At 50.5% G+C, this 21,320-nt stretch overlaps 1 protein-coding gene across 5 annotated transcripts in view; it reads right to left on the reverse strand.

Annotated features, from left to right (window-relative positions):
- Positions 1-21,320, reverse strand: part of tespa1 (thymocyte expressed, positive selection associated 1) — a 160,312-nt gene that overhangs the window by 77,273 nt on the left and 61,719 nt on the right. For all 5 annotated transcript variants that reach the window (XM_078199226.1, XM_078199223.1, XM_078199228.1 and 2 more), the window contains 2 exons: positions 9,815-9,854; positions 5,629-5,679 (listed from right to left, as the gene is read on the reverse strand). In XM_078199226.1, the coding sequence (XP_078055352.1) occupies positions 5,629-5,679; positions 9,815-9,854 (91 nt within the window). The remainder of the gene's footprint in view (positions 1-5,628; positions 5,680-9,814; positions 9,855-21,320) is intronic.

Raw genomic sequence — 21,320 nt, forward strand, 5'->3', positions numbered from 1 at the left:
CAGATGGAGTCAGTGTGTGTATACAGAGTCAGTGTGTGCACGCAGATGGAGACAGTGTGTGTATACAGAGTCAGTGTGTGCACGCAGATGGAGACAGTGTGTGTATACAGAGTCAGTGTGTGCACGCAGATGGAGTCAGTGTGTGTATACAGAGTCAGTGTGTGCACGCAGATGGAGTCAGTGTGTGTATACAGAGTCAGTGTGTGCACGCAGATGGAGTCAGTGTGTGTATACAGAGTCAGTGTGTGCACGCAGATGGAGTCAGTGTGTGTATACAGAGTCAGTGTGTGCACGCAGATGGAGACAGTGTGTGTATACAGAGTCAGTGTGTGCACGCAGATGGAGACAGTGTGTGTATACAGAGTCAGTGTGTGCACGCAGATGGAGACAGTGTGTGTATACAGAGTCAGTGTGTGCACGCAGATGGAGACAGTGTGTGTATACAGAGTCAGTGTGTGCACGCAGATGGAGACAGTGTGTGCACGCAGATGGAGACAGTGTGTGTATACAGAGTCAGTGTGTGCACGCAGATGGAGACAGTGTGTGTATACAGAGTCAGTGTGTGCACGCAGATGGAGACAGTGTGTGTATACAGAGTCAGTGTGTGCACGCAGATGGAGACAGTGTGTGTATACAGAGTCAGTGTGTGCACGCAGATGGAGACAGTGTGTGTATACAGAGTCAGTGTGTGCACGCAGATGGAGACAGTGTGTGTATACAGAGTCAGTGTGTGCACGCAGATGGAGACAGTGTGTGTATACAGAGTCAGTGTGTGCACGCAGATGGAGTCAGTGTGTGCACGCAGATGGAGTCAGTGTGTGTATACAGAGACAGTGTGTGCACGCAGATGGAGACAGTGTGTGTATACAGAGACAGTGTGTGCACGCAGATGGAGACAGTGTGTGTATACAGAGTCAGTGTGTGCACGCAGATGGAGTCAGTGTGTGTATACAGAGTCAGTGTGTGCACGCAGATGGAGTCAGTGTGTGTATACAGAGTCAGTGTGTGCACGCAGATGGAGTCAGTGTGTGTATACAGAGTCAGTGTGTGCACGCAGATGGAGTCAGTGTGTGTATACAGAGTCAGTGTGTGTATACAGAGTCAGTGTGTGTATACAGAGTCAGTGTGTGCACACAGATGGAGTCAGTGTGTGTATACAGAGTCAGTGTGTGTATACAGAGTCAGTGTGTGCACGCAGATGGAGTCAGTGTGTGTATACAGAGTCAGTGTGTGCACGCAGATGGAGTCAGTGTGTGTATACAGAGTCAGTGTGTGCACGCAGATGGAGTCAGTGTGTGTATACAGAGTCAGTGTGTGTATACAGAGTCAGTGTGTGCACGCAGATGGAGTCAGTGTGTGTATACAGAGTCAGTGTGTGCACGCAGATGGAGTCAGTGTGTGTATACAGAGTCAGTGTGTGCACGCAGATGGAGACAGTGTGTGTATACAGAGTCAGTGTGTGCACGCAGATGGAGACAGTGTGTGTATACAGAGTCAGTGTGTGTATACAGAGTCAGTGTGTGCACGCAGATGGAGACAGTGTGTGTATACAGAGTCAGTGTGTGCACGCAGATGGAGTCAGTGTGTGTATACAGAGTCAGTGTGTGTATACAGAGTCAGTGTGTGCACGCAGATGGAGACAGTGTGTGTATACAGAGTCAGTGTGTGCACGCAGATGGAGACAGTGTGTGTATACAGAGTCAGTGTGTGCACGCAGATGGAGACAGTGTGTGTACACAGAGTCAGTGTGTGCACACAGATGGAGTCAGTGTGTGTATACAGAGACAGTGTGTGTATACAGATGGAGTCAGTGTGTGTATACAGAGTCAGTGTGTGCACGCAGATGGAGACAGTGTGTGTATACAGAGTCAGTGTGTGCACGCAGATGGAGACAGTGTGTGTATACAGTCAGTGTGTGCACGCAGATGGAGACAGTGTGTGTATACAGAGTCAGTGTGTGCACGCAGATGGAGACAGTGTGTGTATACAGAGTCAGTGTGTGCACACAGATGGAGTCAGTGTGTGTATACAGAGACAGTGTGTGTATACAGATGGAGTCAGTGTGTGTATACAGAGTCAGTGTGTGCACGCAGATGGAGACAGTGTGTGTATACAGAGTCAGTGTGTGCACGCAGATGGAGACAGTGTGTGTATACAGAGTCAGTGTGTGCACGCAGATGGAGACAGTGTGTGTATACAGAGACAGTGTGTGCACACAGATGGAGTCAGTGTGTGTATACAGAGTCAGTGTGTGCACGCAGATGGAGACAGTGTGTGTATACAGAGTCAGTGTGTGCACGCAGATGGAGACAGTGTGTGTATACAGAGTCAGTGTGTGTATACAGAGTCAGTGTGTGCACACAGATGGAGTCAGTGTGTGTATACAGAGTCAGTGTGTGCACGCAGATGGAGTCAGTGTGTGTATACAGAGTCAGTGTGTGTATACAGAGTCAGTGTGTGTATACAGAGTCAGTGTGTGCACGCAGATGGAGTCAGTGTGTGTATACAGAGTCAGTGTGTGCACGCAGTTGGAGTCAGTGTGTGTATACAGAGTCAGTGTGTGCACGCAGATGGAGTCAGAGTGTGTATACAGAGACAGTGTGTGTATACAGAGACAGTGTGTGTATACAGAGTCAGTGTGTGCACGCAGATGGAGTCAGTGTGTGTATACAGAGTCAGTGTGTGTATACAGAGTCAGTGTGTGTATACAGAGTCAGTGTGTGTATACAGAGTCAGTGTGTGTATACAGAGTCAGTGTGTGTATACAGAGTCAGTGTGTGCACACAGATGGAGTCAGTGTGTGTATACAGAGTCAGTGTGTGTATACAGAGTCAGTGTGTGTATACAGAGTCAGTGTGTGTATACAGAGACAGTGTGTGTATACAGAGTCAGTGTGTGCACGCAGATGGAGTCAGTGTGTGTATACAGAGTCAGTGTGTGTATACAGAGTCAGTGTGTGTATACAGAGTCAGTGTGTGTATACAGAGTCAGTGTGTGCACGCAGATGGAGTCAGTGTGTGTATACAGAGTCAGTGTGTGTATACAGAGACAGTGTGTGTATACAGAGACAGTGTGTGTATACAGAGACAGTGTGTGCACGCAGATGGAGTCAGTGTGTGTATACAGAGTCAGTGTGTGCACGCAGATGGAGTCAGTGTGTGTATACAGAGTCAGTGTGTGCACGCAGATGGAGTCAGTGTGTGTATACAGAGTCAGTGTGTGTATACAGAGTCAGTGTGTGTATACAGAGTCAGTGTGTGCACGCAGATGGAGTCAGTGTGTGTATACAGAGTCAGTGTGTGTATACAGAGTCAGTGTGTGCACGCAGATGGAGTCAGTGTGTGTATACAGAGTCAGTGTGTGCACGCAGATGGAGTCAGTGTGTGTATACAGAGTCAGTGTGTGTATACAGAGTCAGTGTGTGTATACAGAGTCAGTGTGTGTATACAGAGTCAGTGTGTGCACGCAGATGGAGTCAGTGTGTGTATACAGAGTCAGTGTGTGTATACAGAGTCAGTGTGTGTATACAGAGTCAGTGTGTGTATACAGAGTCAGTGTGTGCACGCAGATGGAGTCAGTGTGTGTATACAGAGTCAGTGTGTGTATACAGAGTCAGTGTGTGTATACAGAGTCAGTGTGTGCACGCAGATGGAGTCAGTGTGTGTATACAGAGTCAGTGTGTGTATACAGAGTCAGTGTGTGTATACAGAGTCAGTGTGTGCACGCAGATGGAGTCAGTGTGTGTATACAGAGTCAGTGTGTGCACACAGATGGAGTCAGTGTGTGTATACAGAGTCAGTGTGTGCACACAGATGGAGTCAGTGTGTGTATACAGAGTCAGTGTGTGCACGCAGATGGAGTCAGTGTGTGTATACAGAGTCAGTGTGTGCACACAGATGGAGTCAGTGTGTGTATACAGAGTCAGTGTGTGCACGCAGATGGAGACAGTGTGTGTATACAGAGTCAGTGTGTGCACGCAGATGGAGACAGTGTGTGTATACAGAGTCAGTGTGTGCACGCAGATGGAGACAGTGTGTGTATACAGAGTCAGTGTGTGCACGCAGATGGAGACAGTGTGTGTATACAGAGTCAGTGTGTGTATACAGAGTCAGTGTGTGCACGCAGATGGAGTCAGTGTGTGTATACAGAGTCAGTGTGTGCACGCAGATGGAGTCAGTGTGTGTATACAGAGTCAGTGTGTGTATACAGAGTCAGTGTGTGCACGCAGATGGAGTCAGTGTGTGTATACAGAGTCAGTGTGTGTATACAGAGTCAGTGTGTGTATACAGAGTCAGTGTGTGTATACAGAGTCAGTGTGTGCACGCAGATGGAGTCAGTGTGTGTATACAGAGTCAGTGTGTGCACGCAGATGGAGTCAGTGTGTGTATACAGAGTCAGTGTGTGCACGCAGATGGAGACAGTGTGTGTATACAGAGTCAGTGTGTGCACGCAGATGGAGACAGTGTGTGTATACAGAGTCAGTGTGTGCACGCAGATGGAGACAGTGTGTGTATACAGAGTCAGTGTGTGTATACAGAGTCAGTGTGTGCACGCAGATGGAGTCAGTGTGTGTATACAGAGTCAGTGTGTGCACGCAGATGGAGTCAGTGTGTGTATACAGAGTCAGTGTGTGTATACAGAGTCAGTGTGTTCACGCAGATGGAGACAGTGTGTGTATACAGAGTCAGTGTGTGCACGCAGATGGAGACAGTGTGTGTATACAGAGTCAGTGTGTGCACGCAGATGGAGACAGTGTGTGTATACAGAGTCAGTGTGTGTATACAGAGACAGTGTGTGTATACAGAGTCAGTGTGTGTATACAGAGTCAGTGTGTGTATACAGAGTCAGTGTGTGTATACAGAGTCAGTGTGTGCACGCAGATGGAGTCAGTGTGTGTATACAGAGACAGTGTGTGCACACAGATGGAGTCAGTGTGTGTATACAGAGTCAGTGTGTGCACGCAGATGGAGACAGTGTGTGTATACAGAGTCAGTGTGTGCACGCAGATGGAGTCAGTGTGTGTATACAGAGACAGTGTGTGTATACAGAGACAGTGTGTGTATACAGAGTCAGTGTGTGCACGCAGATGGAGACAGTGTGTGTATACAGAGTCAGTGTGTGCACGCAGATGGAGACAGTGTGTGTATACAGAGTCAGTGTGTGCACGCAGATGGAGTCAGTGTGTGTATACAGAGACAGTGTGTGTATACAGAGACAGTGTGTGTATACAGAGTCAGTGTGTGCACGCAGATGGAGACAGTGTGTGTATACAGAGTCAGTGTGTGTATACAGAGTCAGTGTGTGTATACAGAGTCAGTGTGTGCACGCAGATGGAGTCAGTGTGTGTATACAGAGTCAGTGTGTGCACGCAGATGGAGTCAGTGTGTGTATACAGAGTCAGTGTGTGCACGCAGATGGAGTCAGTGTGTGTATACAGAGTCAGTGTGTGTATACAGAGTCAGTGTGTGCACGCAGATGGAGTCAGTGTGTGTATACAGAGTCAGTGTGTGCACGCAGATGGAGTCAGTGTGTGTATACAGAGACAGTGTGTGCACGCAGACGGAGACAGTGTGTGCACACAGTCAGTGCGTGAATCATGAAGATTGGAATTTCTCCCAACATTTGTACCTGGAGTTTGAATGTCTGAGGCTTCTTAATGGCCTTGTACTTTCCTCATTCCTATCAACAATAGGAGAATAGGTGAAATCAGACCAATGCTGAGAAACATGCAGAATCATAAAAACATTATTTTCATTATAACCACAGTGCATCATCCCAAAATACTACCTGCTGACAGTGCGGCACTCCCTCAGCACTGACCCTCTGACAGTGCGGCACTCCCTCAGCACTGACCCTCTGACAGTGCAGCACTCCCTCAGTACTGACCCTCTGACAGTGCGGCACTCCCTCAGCACTGACCCTCTGACAGTGCAGCACTCCCTCAGCACTGACCCTCTGACAGTGCGGCACTCCCTCAGCACTGACCCTCTGACAGTGCGGCACTCCCTCAGTACTGACCCTCTGACAGTGCGGCACTCCCTCAGCACTGACCCTCTGACAGTGCGGCACTCCCTCAGCACTGACCCTCTGACAGTGCGGCACTCCCTCAGCACTGACCCTCTGACAGTGCGGCACTCCCTCAGCACTGACCCTCTGACAGTGCGGCACTCCCTCAGCACTGACCCTCTGACAGTGCGGCACTCCCTCAGTACTGACCATCTGACAGTGCGGCACTCCCTCAGTACTGACCCACTGACAGTGCGGCACTCCCTCAGTACTGACCCTCTGACAGTGCGGCACTCCCTCAGTACTGACCCTCTGACAGTGCAGCACTCCCTCAGCACTGACCCTCTGACAGTGCGGCACTCCCTCAGTACTGACCCTCTGACAGTGCGGCACTCCCTCAGCACTGACCCACTGACAGTGCGGCACTCCCTCAGTACTGACCCTCTGACAGTACGGCACTCCCTCAGTACTGACCCTCTGACAGTGCGGCACTCCCTCAGCACTGACCCTCTGACAGTGCAGCACTCCCTCAGTACTGACCCTCTGACAGTGCGGCACTCCCTCAGCACTGACCCACTGACAGTGCGGCACTCCCTCAGCACTGACCCTCTGACAGTGCGGCACTCCCTCAGTACTGACCCTCTGACAGTGCGGCACTCCCTCAGCACTGACCCTCTGACAGTGCGGCACTCCCTCAGTACTGACCCTCTGACAGTGCGGCACTCCCTCAGTACTGACCCTCTGACAGTGCGGCACTCCCTCAGCACTGACCCTCTGACAGTGCGGCACTCCCTCAGTACTGACCCTCTGACAGTGCGGCACTCCCTCAGTACTGACCCTCTGACAGTGCGGCACTCCCTCAGCACTGACCCTCTGACAGTGCGGCACTCCCTCAGCACTGACCCTCTGACAGTGCGGCACTCCCTCAGTACTGACCCTCTGACAGTGCGGCACTCCCTCAGCACTGACCCTCTGACAGTGCGGCACTCCCTCAGCACTGACCCTCTGGCAGTGCGGCACTCCCTCAGTACTGACCCTCTGACAGTGCGGCACTCCCTCAGCACTGACCCTCTGACAGTGCGGCACTCCCTCAGCACTGACCCTCTGACAGTGCGGCACTCCCTCAGTACTGACCCTCTGACAGTGCGGCACTCCCTCAGTACTGACCCTCTGACAGTGCAGCACTCCCTCAGTACTGACCCTCTGACAGTGCAGCACTCCCTCAGTACTGACCCTCTGACAGTGCGGCACTCCCTCAGTACTGACCCTCTGACAGTGCGGCACTCCCTCAGTACTGACCCTCTGACAGTGCGGCACTCCCTCAGTACTGACCCTCTGACAGTGCGGCACTCCCTCAGCACTGACCCTCTGACAGTGCAGCACTCCCTCAGCACTGACCCTCTGACAGTGCAGCACTCCCTCAGCACTGACCCTCTGACAGTGCAGCACTCCCTCAGTACTGACCCTCTGACAGCGCGACGCTCCCTCAGCACTGACCCACTGACAGTGCAGCGCTCCCTCAGTACTGGCCCTCTGACGGTGCAGCGCTCCCTCAGTACTGACCCTCTGACAGTGTAGCACTCTCTCAGTACTGATCCTCTGACAGTGCAGCACTCCCTCAGCACTGACCCTCTGACAGTGCGGCACTCCCTCAGTACTGACCCTCTGACAGTGCAGCACTCTCTCAGTACTGACCCTCTGACAGTGCAGCACTCCCTCAGCACAGACCCTCTGACAGTGCGGCACTCCCTCAGCACTGACCCTCTGACAATGCGGCACTCCCTCAGCACTGACCCTCTGACAGTGCAGCACTCTCTCAGTACTGACCCTCTGACAGTGCAGCACTCTCTCAGTACTGACCCTCTGACAGTGCAGCACTCCCTCAGCACAGACCCTCTGACAGTGCGGCACTCCCTCAGCACTGACCCTCTGACAGTGCGGCACTCCCTCAGTACTGACCCTCTGACAGTGCGGCACTCCCTCAGTACTGACCTTCTGACGGTGCAGCGCTCCCTCAGCACTGACCCTCTGACAGTGCGGCACTCCCTCAGCACTGACCCTCTGACAGTGCGGCACTCCCTCAGCACTGACCCTCTGACAGTGCGGCACTCCCTCAGTACTGACCTTCTGACGGTGCAGCACTCCCTCAGTACTGACCCTCTGACAGTGCAGCACTCCCTCAGTACTGACCTTCTGACGGTGCAGCACTCCCTCAGTACTGACCCTCTGACAGCGCGACGCTCCCTCAGCACTGACCCACTGACAGTGCAGCGCTCCCTCAGTACTGGCCCTCTGACGGTGCAGCGCTCCCTCAGTACTGACCCTCTGACAGTGTAGCACTCTCTCAGTACTGATCCTCTGACAGTGCAGCACTCCCTCAGCACTGACCCTCTGACAGTGCGGCACTCCCTCAGTACTGACCCTCTGACAGTGCAGCACTCTCTCAGTACTGACCCTCTGACAGTGCAGCACTCCCTCAGCACAGACCCTCTGACAGTGCGGCACTCCCTCAGCACTGACCCTCTGACAATGCGGCACTCCCTCAGCACTGACCCTCTGACAGTGCAGCACTCTCTCAGTACTGACCCTCTGACAGTGCAGCACTCTCTCAGTACTGACCCTCTGACAGTGCAGCACTCCCTCAGCACAGACCCTCTGACAGTGCGGCACTCCCTCAGCACTGACCCTCTGACAGTGCGGCACTCCCTCAGTACTGACCCTCTGACAGTGCGGCACTCCCTCAGTACTGACCTTCTGACGGTGCAGCGCTCCCTCAGCACTGACCCTCTGACAGTGCGGCACTCCCTCAGCACTGACCCTCTGACAGTGCGGCACTCCCTCAGCACTGACCCTCTGACAGTGCAGCACTCCCTCAGTACTGACCTTCTGACGGTGCAGCACTCCCTCAGTACTGACCTTCTGACGGTGCAGCGCTCCCTCAGTACTGACCCTCTGACGGTGCAGCACTCCCTCAGCACTGACTCCCTGATCCGTTTGATTCAGACATGTTTCGTGCCTACAATGGCAGGGTTGACAGCTAATCGTTCCTTTCGAGTCCCAGTGATAATTTCAGTATGACACACTGTGCACTGCCCATTTCAGAGTGGGGGCCATGTGACCCCTGGGGTTACAGGGAGTCAGTCGAGGATTGACTGTGGAACAGGACACACCTTCAATAAAGAGCTCCTATTGTTAAGTCTTCAACACCTCCCCCATATTTCTTCTTACAGGGTTGACGTACGAGGAGAGATGGAACAATTTGGGCTTTTACTGGCTGGAGTTTGGAAGGATGTGAGGGGATCTAATCGAGGTTTATAAAATTTAAAAAGGGATTGATAGAGTAAATGTAGACCAAATGTTTCCTCTTACGGGGCAATCTGGGACAAGAGGACACAGGGTGTAGGCTGAGAGGCGGGAGGTTTAAAACTGAGATGAGGAGGGACTACTTCTCGCAGAGGGTGGTGAATGTGTGGAACTCGCTGTCCCATCGCGCGGTGGAGTCTGAATCATTGAATGGCTTCAAGAAGGAGATGGATATATTTCTAATAAAAATAGGATAAATGGAACAGGTGGGGAGGTGGATTTGAGACCAGGGAGAGATCAGCCATGATCTGATTGAATGGTGGAGCAGGCTTGAAGGGCTGAATTTGCCGACTTCTGCCCCTAATTCCTATGTTCCTTCACTCGGCATTGTGATAACCATACATAATAAGTAGCAGCCAATATAGCTGCAGCTCGGATAAGTTCCCAGAATCATTGTCCAGCCGTGCAGAGTGTGCAGTGAGAGAGCAGAGCTGCATGTACTTACGGTGATGAGACTGGCTGGGTTGGACTCTCCAACAGGATAGCTAGGGATGAGAAAGAACAACATCATTCAATATTTCTGGAGAGAAACATTCAGATCAAAGATACAGACATGAAACAACGGGTGGGATTTTACGACATCGCTCGGGCGAGGCTTGTAAAATCCTACCCGAGGCCAACAGAGAATTCCATTCTGCGAGCCGCGCCCGCCCGATTCCAGGGCAGGATAGGCAGCAAAATTCCGGCCATTATCTTTGTTTCTCCATGCACAGGAGCTACCTGACCTGCTATAGATTCCCAGAAACGTCTGCTTTTAGTACACATTTCAAGCATCCAAATCATTGTGTTTGAAATAAAATATGAGTTTTTCTGCTTGATTTGGAAATTTGTGATTTCCCAGAACAAAAAACAAAGAAAATTACAGCACAGGAACAGGCCTTTCGGCCCTCCCAGCCTGCACCGACCATGCTGCCCGACTGAACAAAAACCCCCGACCCTTCCGGGGACCATATCCCTCTATTCCCATCTTATTCATATATTTGTCCAGGAAGTAAAAGCCACGACCGTATCCACTTTCATTACCTCCCCCGGCAGCGAGTTCCAGGCACTCCCACCCTCTGTGTAAAAAGCTTGCCTCGTACATCTCCCTTAAACATTGCCCCTCGCAACATAAACCTGTGCCCCCTGGGAATTAACTCTTCCACCCTGGGAAAAAGCTTCTGACTATCCACTCTGTCCATGCCCCTCATAATCTTGTAGACTTCTATCAGGTCTCCCCTCAACCTCCGTTGTTCCAGTGAGAACAAACCAAGTTTCTCCAACCTCTCCTCATAGCTAATGCCCTCCATACCAGGCAACATCCTGGTAAATCTTTTCTGTACCCTCTCCAAAGCCTTCACATCCTTCTGGTAGTGCGGCGACCAGAATTGAACACTATATTCCAAGTGCAGCCTAACTAAGGTTCTATAAAGCTGCAACATGACTTGCCAATTTTTAAACTCAATGCCCCGGCCGATGAAGGCAAGCATGCCGTATGTGACATGATGACACTAAGGTGGGTGGAAGAGCAAAGTGTGCAGAGGATGCTGAAAGTCTGCAAAGGGATATAGAGAATCTAAGTGATGCGCGATATAACTCACGAGGCTGGAGATGCTCGAGGAAATAAAGGCTTTTATTGACTACTACAATAGAGCGACCATATATAATACACGATCCCAGACTGAGGGGTCCCAGACAGAGCAGTGACCTTTATACCTCTCCCAGGAGGCGGAGCCCGACTGGGATGTACCATAAGAACTATATTACAGGTAGAACAGCCCAACCCTAACCCCAACAGTAACATGTAGAACAGCCCAACCCTAACCCCAACAGTAACATATATATAGACTCATAGTACTGGCCAGACCCTGGCTCAGCACTCCTGGTGGGAACCAACGATGGTTCACCACATTCACCCCTCCTTTGAAAACAAAGGCCGGCGGGGTACAAAAACACAGAACAATTGCACATCAGTCTATAAGTTCAGACGGTCTGGGGGACCGCACCGTCGTTGTGACCTCCTCAACACCGGCGATGACACCGGTGTAGGCACTCGCGGTGGCGTTCTCCCCAAGGCGGTGTCCAACGGCTTCTCCAATGTCTCACGGGCCCGGTAGACCCCGAGGTGGTGACAATCCGCTGAACTCGGGCACGCCTTGAAGTGGCGACCATCTCCTGGACTCAGGCAAGCTGTACACGGGAGTAAAAGGGTTAAGTGATGGTCCCGATGCTGCCCGCGCCGTGTCAGGAGGGGAAACAATAGTTGTGGGGTCTCTAACAGGAGGTATGGGAGCGACAGGGGTTTCTACGTCCCCTGCTGGCGCCAGGTCTCGAATCGAGACGGTGTCCTCTCGCCCGTCAGGGTATGCCACATAGGCATACTGAGGGTTGGCATGGAGGAGGTGGACCTGTTCAACCAAAGGGTCGGACTTGCGGGCCCTAACATGTCGTCGCAGGAGGACAGGTCCTGAGTACTTGAACCAAGACGGTAATGAGGTCCCAGAGGAAGACTTCCGAGGGAATGAAAACAGTCTCTCATGGGGAGTAGCGTTGGTTGCCGTACACAGGAGTGAGCGTATGGAGTGGAGCGCATCAGGGAGCACCTCTTGCCAACGGGAGACTGGAAGGCCTTTAGACTTCAACGCCAGTAAGACAGCCTTCCAGACTGTAGCATTCTCACGTTCAACCTGTCCGTTACCCCTAGGGTTGTAGCTCGTGGTTCTACTAGAGGCAATCCCGTATGAGAGCAGGTATTGCCTCAAGTCATCGTTCATGAACGACGAGCCCCTATCGCCTTGGATGTAACAGGGGTAACCGAACAGGGTGAAAAGATCACGAAATGCCTCGATAACCGTGGCAGCGGTCATATCAGAACAGGGAATGACAAAAGGGAACCGTGAGTACTCATCAACCACATTGAGGAAGTACACATTCCGATCTGTCGAGGGAAGGGGGCCCTTAAAATCCACACTCAGTCTTTCGAAGGGACGAGTGGCCTTAACGAGTTGTGCCCTGTCAGGTCGGTAAAAGTGCGGTTTGCATTCCGCGCATACCAGGCTGCTTCTGGTTATGGACCTGACATCGTCCACCGAGTAGGGTAGATTCCGGGCTTTTATGAAGTGGTAGAGCCGAGTGACCCCCGGATGGCAGAGGTCATTGTGGAGAGCCTGCAATCGATTCTCCTGCATACTGGCGCATGTTCCACGCGACAGGGCATCCGAGGGCTCGTTGAGTTTCCCTGGACGATACATGATGACGTAATTATAGGTGGAGAGTTCGATTCTCCACCTCAAGATCTTATCGTTCTTGATCTTGCCCCGTAACGTGTTATTGAACATGAACGCCACGGACCGCTGGTCCGTGATCAGGGTGAACCGTTTTCCCGCCAAGTAATGGCGCCAATGCCGGACGGCCTCCACAATGGCCTGGGCCTCCTTTTCCACCGCCGAATGTCGAATTTCAGGGCCTTGGAGGGTGCGAGAGAAAAAGGCGACGGGCCTGCCCGCCTGGTTAAGTGTGGCAGCCAGGGCGAAATCAGATGCATCACTCTCCACCTGGAAGGCGATGGACTCATCGATAGCGTGCATCGTGGCTTTCGCTATGTCGGCTTTTAGTTTTTCAAAGGCCAAATGAGCCTCTGGTGCTAGGGGAAAAGAGGGAGACGTGATGAGCGGACGGGCTTTGTCCGCGTAATTGGGAACCCACTGTGCATAGTAAGAGAAGAAGCCTAAGCATCTTCTCAGTGCTTTTACGCTAGTGGGCAGGGGAAGTTCGAGGAGGGGACGCATACGGTCTGGATCAGGGCCAATGACCCCGTTTTCCACCACGTATCCGAGGACAGCTAGGCGGCGTGTGCGAAATACACACTTCTCCCTGTTGTAGGTCAGATTCAGGCGAGATGCAGTGCGTAGGAATCTAAGAAGGTTGGCATCGTGGTCCTGCTGGTCATGGCCGCAGATGGTGACGTTATCCAGGTACGGGAAGGTAGCCCGCAGTCCGTTCTGGTCCACCATTCGGTCCATAGCACGCTGGAAGACCGAGACCCCATTCGTGACACAAAAAGGCACCCTTAGAAAATGGTACAAGAGACCATCCGCCTCAAAAGCCATGTATTGTCGGTCCTCTGGGCGAATGGGGAGCTGGTGGTAGGCAGACTTTAGGTCGATGGTGGAGAACACCCGGTACTGCGCAATCTGGTTGACCATGTCAGATATGCGCGGGAGGGGATACGCTTCCAGCTGCGTGTATCTGTTAATGGTCTGACTATAGTCTATGACCATCCGGGGTTTGTTCCCACTCTTGACCACCATGACCTGCGCTCTCCAAGGACTAGCACTAGGTTGTATGATCCCTTCCTTGAGGAGCCGCTGAACCTCAGATCAAATGAAGATCCGATCCTCAGCACTGTAACGCCTACTCTGAGTCGCGATGGGCTTGCAGCCTGGCACGAGATTCTGGAATAAGGAGGGTGTGGTAATCTTAAGCGTCGAGAGGCTACAGGTGGAGCGCGTTGGGCAATTTAGAGGCTGCGAGTCTCCCACTGAAAGCGGAGGGAGTGGCCCACCGTACTGTAGGGTTACACTCTTCAAGTGGACCATGAAATTTAGTCCGAGGAGTATTGGCGCGCAAAGATGTGGTAACACCAGGAGCTTGAAGCTCTCGTAAACCGTGCCCTGCACCGTTAGATTTACCACGCAACTCCCTAGCACGGTGACAGACCGGGACCTTGACGCCATCGAAATTGTCTGCTTGACAGGCTGGATCTGGAGGCCACACCGCTTCACGGCGTCTGGGTGAATAAAGCTCACCGTGCTCCCACTGTCAAACAGACAATAAATCGTGCGTTTGTTTACCTGTATGTCCATCATGGACTTGTCGAGTCTGTGAGGCTTTGCCTGGTCCAGGATGATCGACGCCACCGTTGGTTCGTGGGCGCCACTGCAGGCAGCTGAGATGGATGATGATGACCCCTGCTAGTCATTCGCGGTTGGTGCCGACCAAAATGGCTGCTCCCATAGGTCGCACATGGGCGATGGCGCCAAAATCAGCGGCCCCTGGTGGTCGCGCGTCTCTTGCGACTCCGTCGTCTGGAATGGCGACGTCCTGGCCTCGCACGTGGAAGAAACCCTTGACGATGCCGACGACGAGGAAACTGGCTCCGGGGAGTCACACGCCGCACTGCTGTTCCTGGATGGAAGTTTGGATCGACATACCTTCGAATAATGCCCCTTCTTGCCGCAGGCGGAGCACAACACCGCTTTAGCGGGACATCGATGCCGAGGGTGTTTCTCTCCCCCACAGAAGTAACACCGCGGGCCGCCTGGAGCTGCTGCCGTCGTCAGGCCCAAGGGTGGGAACGCCATCACGCAGCTTTTCGGTCCCGCTGGATGAAGTGGGGTCTGTGACTGCCCCTGCCACACTGTCTCCACGTGGTCATCGGGATACATCGCCAGACGTTTGGAGGCCGTTTCTAGCGCACCCGCTAGCTCTATAGACTTAGTGAGATCGAGATTACCTTGCTCCAACAGCCGAAGGCGGATATAAGACGAGCCGATTCCCGCCACAAACGCATCTCGAGCGAGGTCGTTCATGTTCTGGTCTGCCGACACTGCTTTGCAGTTACAGCCCCTGGCTAGCTGTAGGAGCTCGCACGCGTACTGTTCCGTCGTTTCGCCGGGCTGCCGCCGTCGAGTGGCTAAGAGATATCGAGCATGCATCTCGTTCGGCGGTTTAATGTAGCGCTTCTTAAGAAGCTCGAGGGCCCCTTTGTAGTCGGTGGCCCCACGGATTGCTAAATATACAGCGTCGCTTACCCTCGCGTGGAGGACCCGGAGTCTGTCGGCGTCGGTGGTGACCGCTGCGGAGGCTTCGAGGTAATCCTGAAAACATTTCAACCAGTGGTCGAAGGTGTTCGAGGCGCCCGCCGCACGTGGGTCCAGCGTAAGCCGTTCGGGTTTAAGCATTTGCTCCATGCTCTCTGTGTCGTTTTCTTTTTTTCAACGACGAGTGTTCAATTAGTAGTCAATAAAATTGATGCGCGATATAACTCACGAGGCTAGAGATGCTCGAGGAAATAAAGGCTTTTATTGACTACTACAATAGAGCTACCATATATAATACACGATCCCAGACTGAAGGGTCCCAGACAGAGCAGTGACCTTTATACCTCTCCCAGGAGGCGGAGCCCGACTGGGATGTACCATAAGAACTATATTACAGGTAGAACAGCCCAACCCTAACCCCAACAGCAACATGTAGAACAGCCCAACCCTAACCCCAACAGCAACATGTAGAACAGCCCAACCCTAACCCCAACAGCAACATGTAGAACAGCCCAACCCTAACCCCAACAGCAACATATATACAGACTCATAGTACTGGCCAGAACCTGGCTCAGCACTACCTGGTGGGAACCACTGATGGTTCACCACACGAAGTGAGTGGGCGAGAGTCTGGCAGTTGAAATACAATGTTGGTAAATGTGAGGTCATCCATTTTGGTAGGAATAATAGCAAAATGGACTGTTATTTAAATAGTAAAAAATTGCAGCATGCTGCTGTGCAGAGGGACCTGGGTGTCCTTGTGCAGGAATCTCAAGGAGTTGGTTTGCTGGTGCAGCAGGTAATTAAGAAGGCAAATGGAATTTTGTCCTTCATTGCTAGAGGGATGGATTTTAAAAACAGCGAGGTGATGTTGCAGCTGTATAAGGTGCTGGTGAGGCCACACCTGGAGTACTGTGTACAGTTTTGGTCTCCTTACTTGAGAAAGGATATACTGGCACTGGAGGGGGTGCAGAGGAGATTCACTCGGTTGATTCCGGCGTTGAGAGGGTTGGCTTATGAGGAGAGACTGAGTAGACTGGGGCTATACTCATTGGAATTCAGAAGAATGAGGGGAGATTTTATAGAAACATATAAGATTATGAAGGGAATAGATAAGATAGAAGCAAGGAAGTTGTTTCCACTGGCGGGTGAAACTAGAACTAGGGCGCATAGCCTCAAAATAAGGGGAAGCAGATTTAGGACTGAGTTGAGGAGGAACTTCTTCACACAAAGGGTTGTGAATCTGTGGAATTCCCTGCCCAGTGAAGCAGTTGAGGCTACCTCATTGAATGTTCTTAAGGCAAGGATAGATAAATTTTTGAACAGTAAAGGAACGGGCGGTGAAGGGGCGAGTAAGTGGAGCTAAGTCCACAAAAAGACCAGCCATGATCTTATTGAAAGGCAGAGCAGGTTTGAGGGGCCAGATGGCCTACTCCTGCTCCTAGTTCTTATGTGGTTATCGGAACTTTGGCTCAGAGTCAATGGGCTGGAATCTGAGCTTCAAACATTGTGACACATCAGGGAGGGGGAGAGTTCCCTGGATGCTGTATTTCAGGAGGCAGTCACGCCCCTTGGATTAACGACCTTTAACTCAGCCAATGGTCAGGGAGAGGAGGGTGTGACTATGAGTGAGGCAGGTCGAGGAATCCAAGAGGTAACACTGCAGGAACCTCAGCCCCTGCCCTTGTCTAAGAGGTTTGAGATTCTTGTTCCCTGTGTGGATGAGAGTGGAGGCTGTAGGGAAAATAAGCAAACTGACCCCAGCACCGTGATACAGGGAGCCACTTAAGAGAGGGGGTGGGGTGGGGAAGAGAAAAGTAGTGATAGTCAGGGGTGGCACAGTTAGGGGAATAGACACTGTTCTCTGTAGGAAGGTTTGAGAGTCCCACAGGCTGTGTTGCCTGCCCGGTGCCAGGGTTTGGGACATCTGCTCCAGGCGGAAGGGGAACTTGCAGTGGGAGGGGAAGGATCCCATTGTCGTGGGAGAATGAGGAAAAAGGTTCTGCAGAGAGAGTTTGAGAAGTTTTGCACCAAATTAAACAGCAGAATCTCCAAGTTTATAGAACATAGAACATTACAGCGCAGTACAGGCCCTTCGGCCCTCGATGTTGCGTCGACCAGTGGAACCAATCTAAAGCCCCTCTAACCTACACTATTCCAATATCATCCATATATTTATCCAATAACCACTTGAACGCTCTCAACGTTGACGAGTCCACCACTGCTGCAGGCAGGGCATTCCACGCCCTTACTACTCTCTGAGTAAAGAACCTACGTCTAACATCTGTCCTATATCTCTCACCCCTCAATTTAAAGCTATGTCCCCTCGTGCTAGCCAACACCACCCGAGGAAAAAGGCTCTCACTATCCACCCTATCTAATCCTCTGATCATCTCGTATGCCTCTATTAAGTCACCTCTTAACCTTCTTCTCTCTAACGAAAACAACCTCAAGCCCCTCAGCCTTTCCTCATACGATTTTCCCACCATACCAGGCAACATCCAGGTAAATCTCCTCTGCACCCTTTCCAACACTTCCACATCTTTCCTATAATTCGGCGACCAGAACTGTACGCAATACTCCAAGTGCGGCCGCACTAGAGTTTTGTACAGCTGCAACATAACATCATGGCTCCGAAACTCAATCCCTCTACCAATAAAAGCTAACACACTGTACGCCTTCTTAACAACCCTATCAACCTGGGTGCCAACTTTCTGGGATCTATGCACATGGACACCAAGATCTCTCTGCTCATCCACACTACCAAGTATCTTACCATTAGCCCAGTACTCTGTATTCTTGTTACTCCTTCCAAAGTGAATCACCTCACACTTTTCCGCATTAAACTCAATTTGCCACCTCTCAGCCCAGCTCTGCAGCTTATCTATGTCCCTCTGTAACCTACAACATCCTTCCGCACTGTCCACCACTCCACCGACTTTAGTGTCATCTGCAAATTTACTAACCCAGCCTTCTATGCCCTCATCCAGGTCATTTATAAAAATGATAAACAGCAGTGGCCTCAAAACAGATCCTTGCGGTACACCACTAGTAACTAAACTCCAGGATGAACATTTCCCATCAACCACCACCCTCTGTCTTCTTACAGCTAGCCAATTTCTGATCCAAACCACAAAATCACCCTCAATCCCATGCCTCTGTATTTTCTGCAATAGCCTACCATGGGGAACCTTATCAAACGCTTTACTGAAATCCATATACACCACATCAACTGCTTTACCCTCATCCACCTCTTTGGTCACCTTCTCAAAGAACTCAATAAGGTTTGTGAGGCACGATCTACCTTTCACAAAACCGTATTGACTATCCCTAATCAAATTGTTCCTTTCTAGATGATTATAAATCCTATCTCTTATAATCCTTTCCAAAACTTTGCCCACAACAGAAGTAAGGCTCACTGGTCCGGCATCTCCACATCATGGTCTATAATTACCAGGCTTGTCTCTACTCCCCTTCTTGAAATATAATCTCTGGATTATTACCTGAGCCACGTGTGAATTGGCATCGAGTGTAGAAAATTAGAGATGAAATCAGGGCTCCGAGACTGGTGTGGGGGAAGTGGGTTTCGGTTCGTGGGGCACTGGTATCAGTACTGGGGAAAGTGGGGGCTGTACCGTTGGGACGGTCTATACCTGAACCATGCTGGGACCAGTGTTCCTGTAAACCACATCACTCGGGAAATAGAGAGGGCTTTAAACTAGGTATAGGGGGGCTAGTTCTGGAGAGAGGATAGGTAGGCTTACAAAGCAAAAGGATATGGCAGCATTACAAGGCAGCTATTTAGACAATGATACCCAGAGTGTGACGGGAAGATACAGAGTGCACAAACATTAAAAACAGCAACAAATAGGGTCAAAGGGGAAATCATGGCAAGGCAAAATTAATGACTCTTTACTTAAATGCACATAGTATTCAGCACAAAATAAATGAATTAACGGCACAAATTGGGCTAATGGGCAAGATGTTATCACCATTACACAGGCATGGCTACAAGGAAATTAAAACTGGGAACTGAATATTCAGGATTACGTGATTTTCCGTAAGGGCAGGCAGGAAGGAAAGGGTGGTGGGGTAGCTTTGTTAGTATGAGATACAGTAAATACGGGAGCAAGAAATGATCTTGAATCAGAAGATGTAGAATCCATATGGGTGGAGGTAAGAAATAACAAGGGGAAGAAGACACTGGTGTAGTCTATAGGCCCCTAGCTGTCACTATAGTGCAGGACAGAGAATAAATCAGGAGATAATGAGGGCATTTAAAAAAGGCAGTACATTAATCATGGGTGATTTAACCTTCGTGTAGATTGGGAAAATCAAACTGTCAGAGGTAGCCATGAGTAAGGATTAGTCGTGTTTTCGGGACAATTTCCTAGATCAATATGGTGTGGGTCCAACCATGGGTCAGATGATTTTGTGGTAATGAGGCAGGTTTCATAAACAATCTCAGAGTAAAAGATTCCCTCAGAAACCATGACCATAACATGGTAGAATTTAGCATGCAGTTTGAAACTTGGATCAGAAACAATTGTACTACACTTAAATAAGGATAATTATGAAGGAATGGGAGCAGAGTTGGCCGAAGTGGACTGGGAAAGGAGTTTAGCAGGAAAGGTGGTTGATCAACAATGGCAGACGTTTCTGAAAATAGTTCATGATTCACAACAAATATCTATCCCAGTGAGAAAGGAGGATTCTAGGAAGAGGATAAATCAACCATGCTTAACCAAGGAAGTTAAAGATTATGTTAAGCTGAAAGAAAAAAACATACAATGTGGCAAAGATTAGCGGAAAACCATAAGATTAGGAAAGTTTTAAAAACCAACAAATGAAGATCAAAAATAAAGATGGAGAAGATAAAGTATGAGGGTAAACTAGTAAGTAATATAAAAACAGAAAGAAAGAGCTTTGTTAAATATATAAAAAGAAAAAGAGGGGCCAAAGTGAACATTGGCCTCTTAGAGAATGAGACTGGGGAAATAATGGGGAACTAGGAAATGGCAAAGGTGTTAAACAAATACTTTATCTCAGTCTTCATTCACATTGTGCAATCAAAATAAAGTTGTTCCAATGTTCAGCACCATTTGGGACTCCTCAGATACTGAAGCAGTCCATGTTCAAATGCAACAAGATCTGGACAATATTCAGGCTTGGGCTGACAGGTGGTAAGGAACATTCGTGCCACACAAATGCCAGGTAATGTCCATCACCAATAGGAGACACTCTAACCACCGCCCCTTGACATTCAGCGGTGTTACCATCACTGAATCCCCACTGTCAACATCCTTGGGGTTACCATTGACCAGAAACTCAACTGGACTCACCACATAAACACAGTGGCTACAAGAGCAGGTCAGAGGCTGGTAATACTGCCGCGAGTAACTCACCTCCTGACTCCCCAAACCCTGTCCACCATCTACAAGGCACAAGTCAGGAGTGTGATGGAATACTCCCCACTTGCCTGGATGGGTGCGACTCCAACAACACTCAAGAAGCTCGACACCATCCAGGACAAAGCAGCCCACTTGATTGGCACCACATCCACAAACATCCACTCCCTCCACCACCGACGCTCAGTAACAGCAGTGTGTACCATCTACAAGATGCACTGCAGCAATTCACCAAAGATCCTTAGACAGCACCTTCCAAACCCACAACCACTTCCATCTGGAAAGACAAGGACAGCAGATACATGGGAACACTGCCACCTGCAAGCTCCCCTCCAAGCCACTCACTGCCCTGACTTGGAAATATATCGCCGTTCCTTCACAGTCGCTGGGTCAAAATCCTGGAACTCCCTCCCTAACAGCATTGTGGGTCAACCCACAGAACGTGGACTGCAGCGATTCAAGAAGGCAGCTCATCACCACCTTCTCAAGGGTAATTAGGGATGGGCAATAAATGCTGGCCAGCCAGCGATGCCCATGTCCCACAAATGAATGAAAAAAAATCTCCAGATGGATATGGATAGGTTATGTGAGTGGGCCAACATTTGGTAGATGGAATTTAACATGGATAAATGTCAGGGTATCCATTTTGAAGAAAGAATAAAAAGGCAACTTATTATCTAAATGGTGATAAATTTCAAAATGCTTCAGTGCAGAGGGATCTGGGTGTTCTCATGCATGAATC

This window comes from Mustelus asterias, chromosome 27 (genome assembly GCF_964213995.1).
Source record: "Mustelus asterias chromosome 27, sMusAst1.hap1.1, whole genome shotgun sequence".
NCBI lineage: Eukaryota > Metazoa > Chordata > Chondrichthyes > Carcharhiniformes > Triakidae > Mustelus > Mustelus asterias.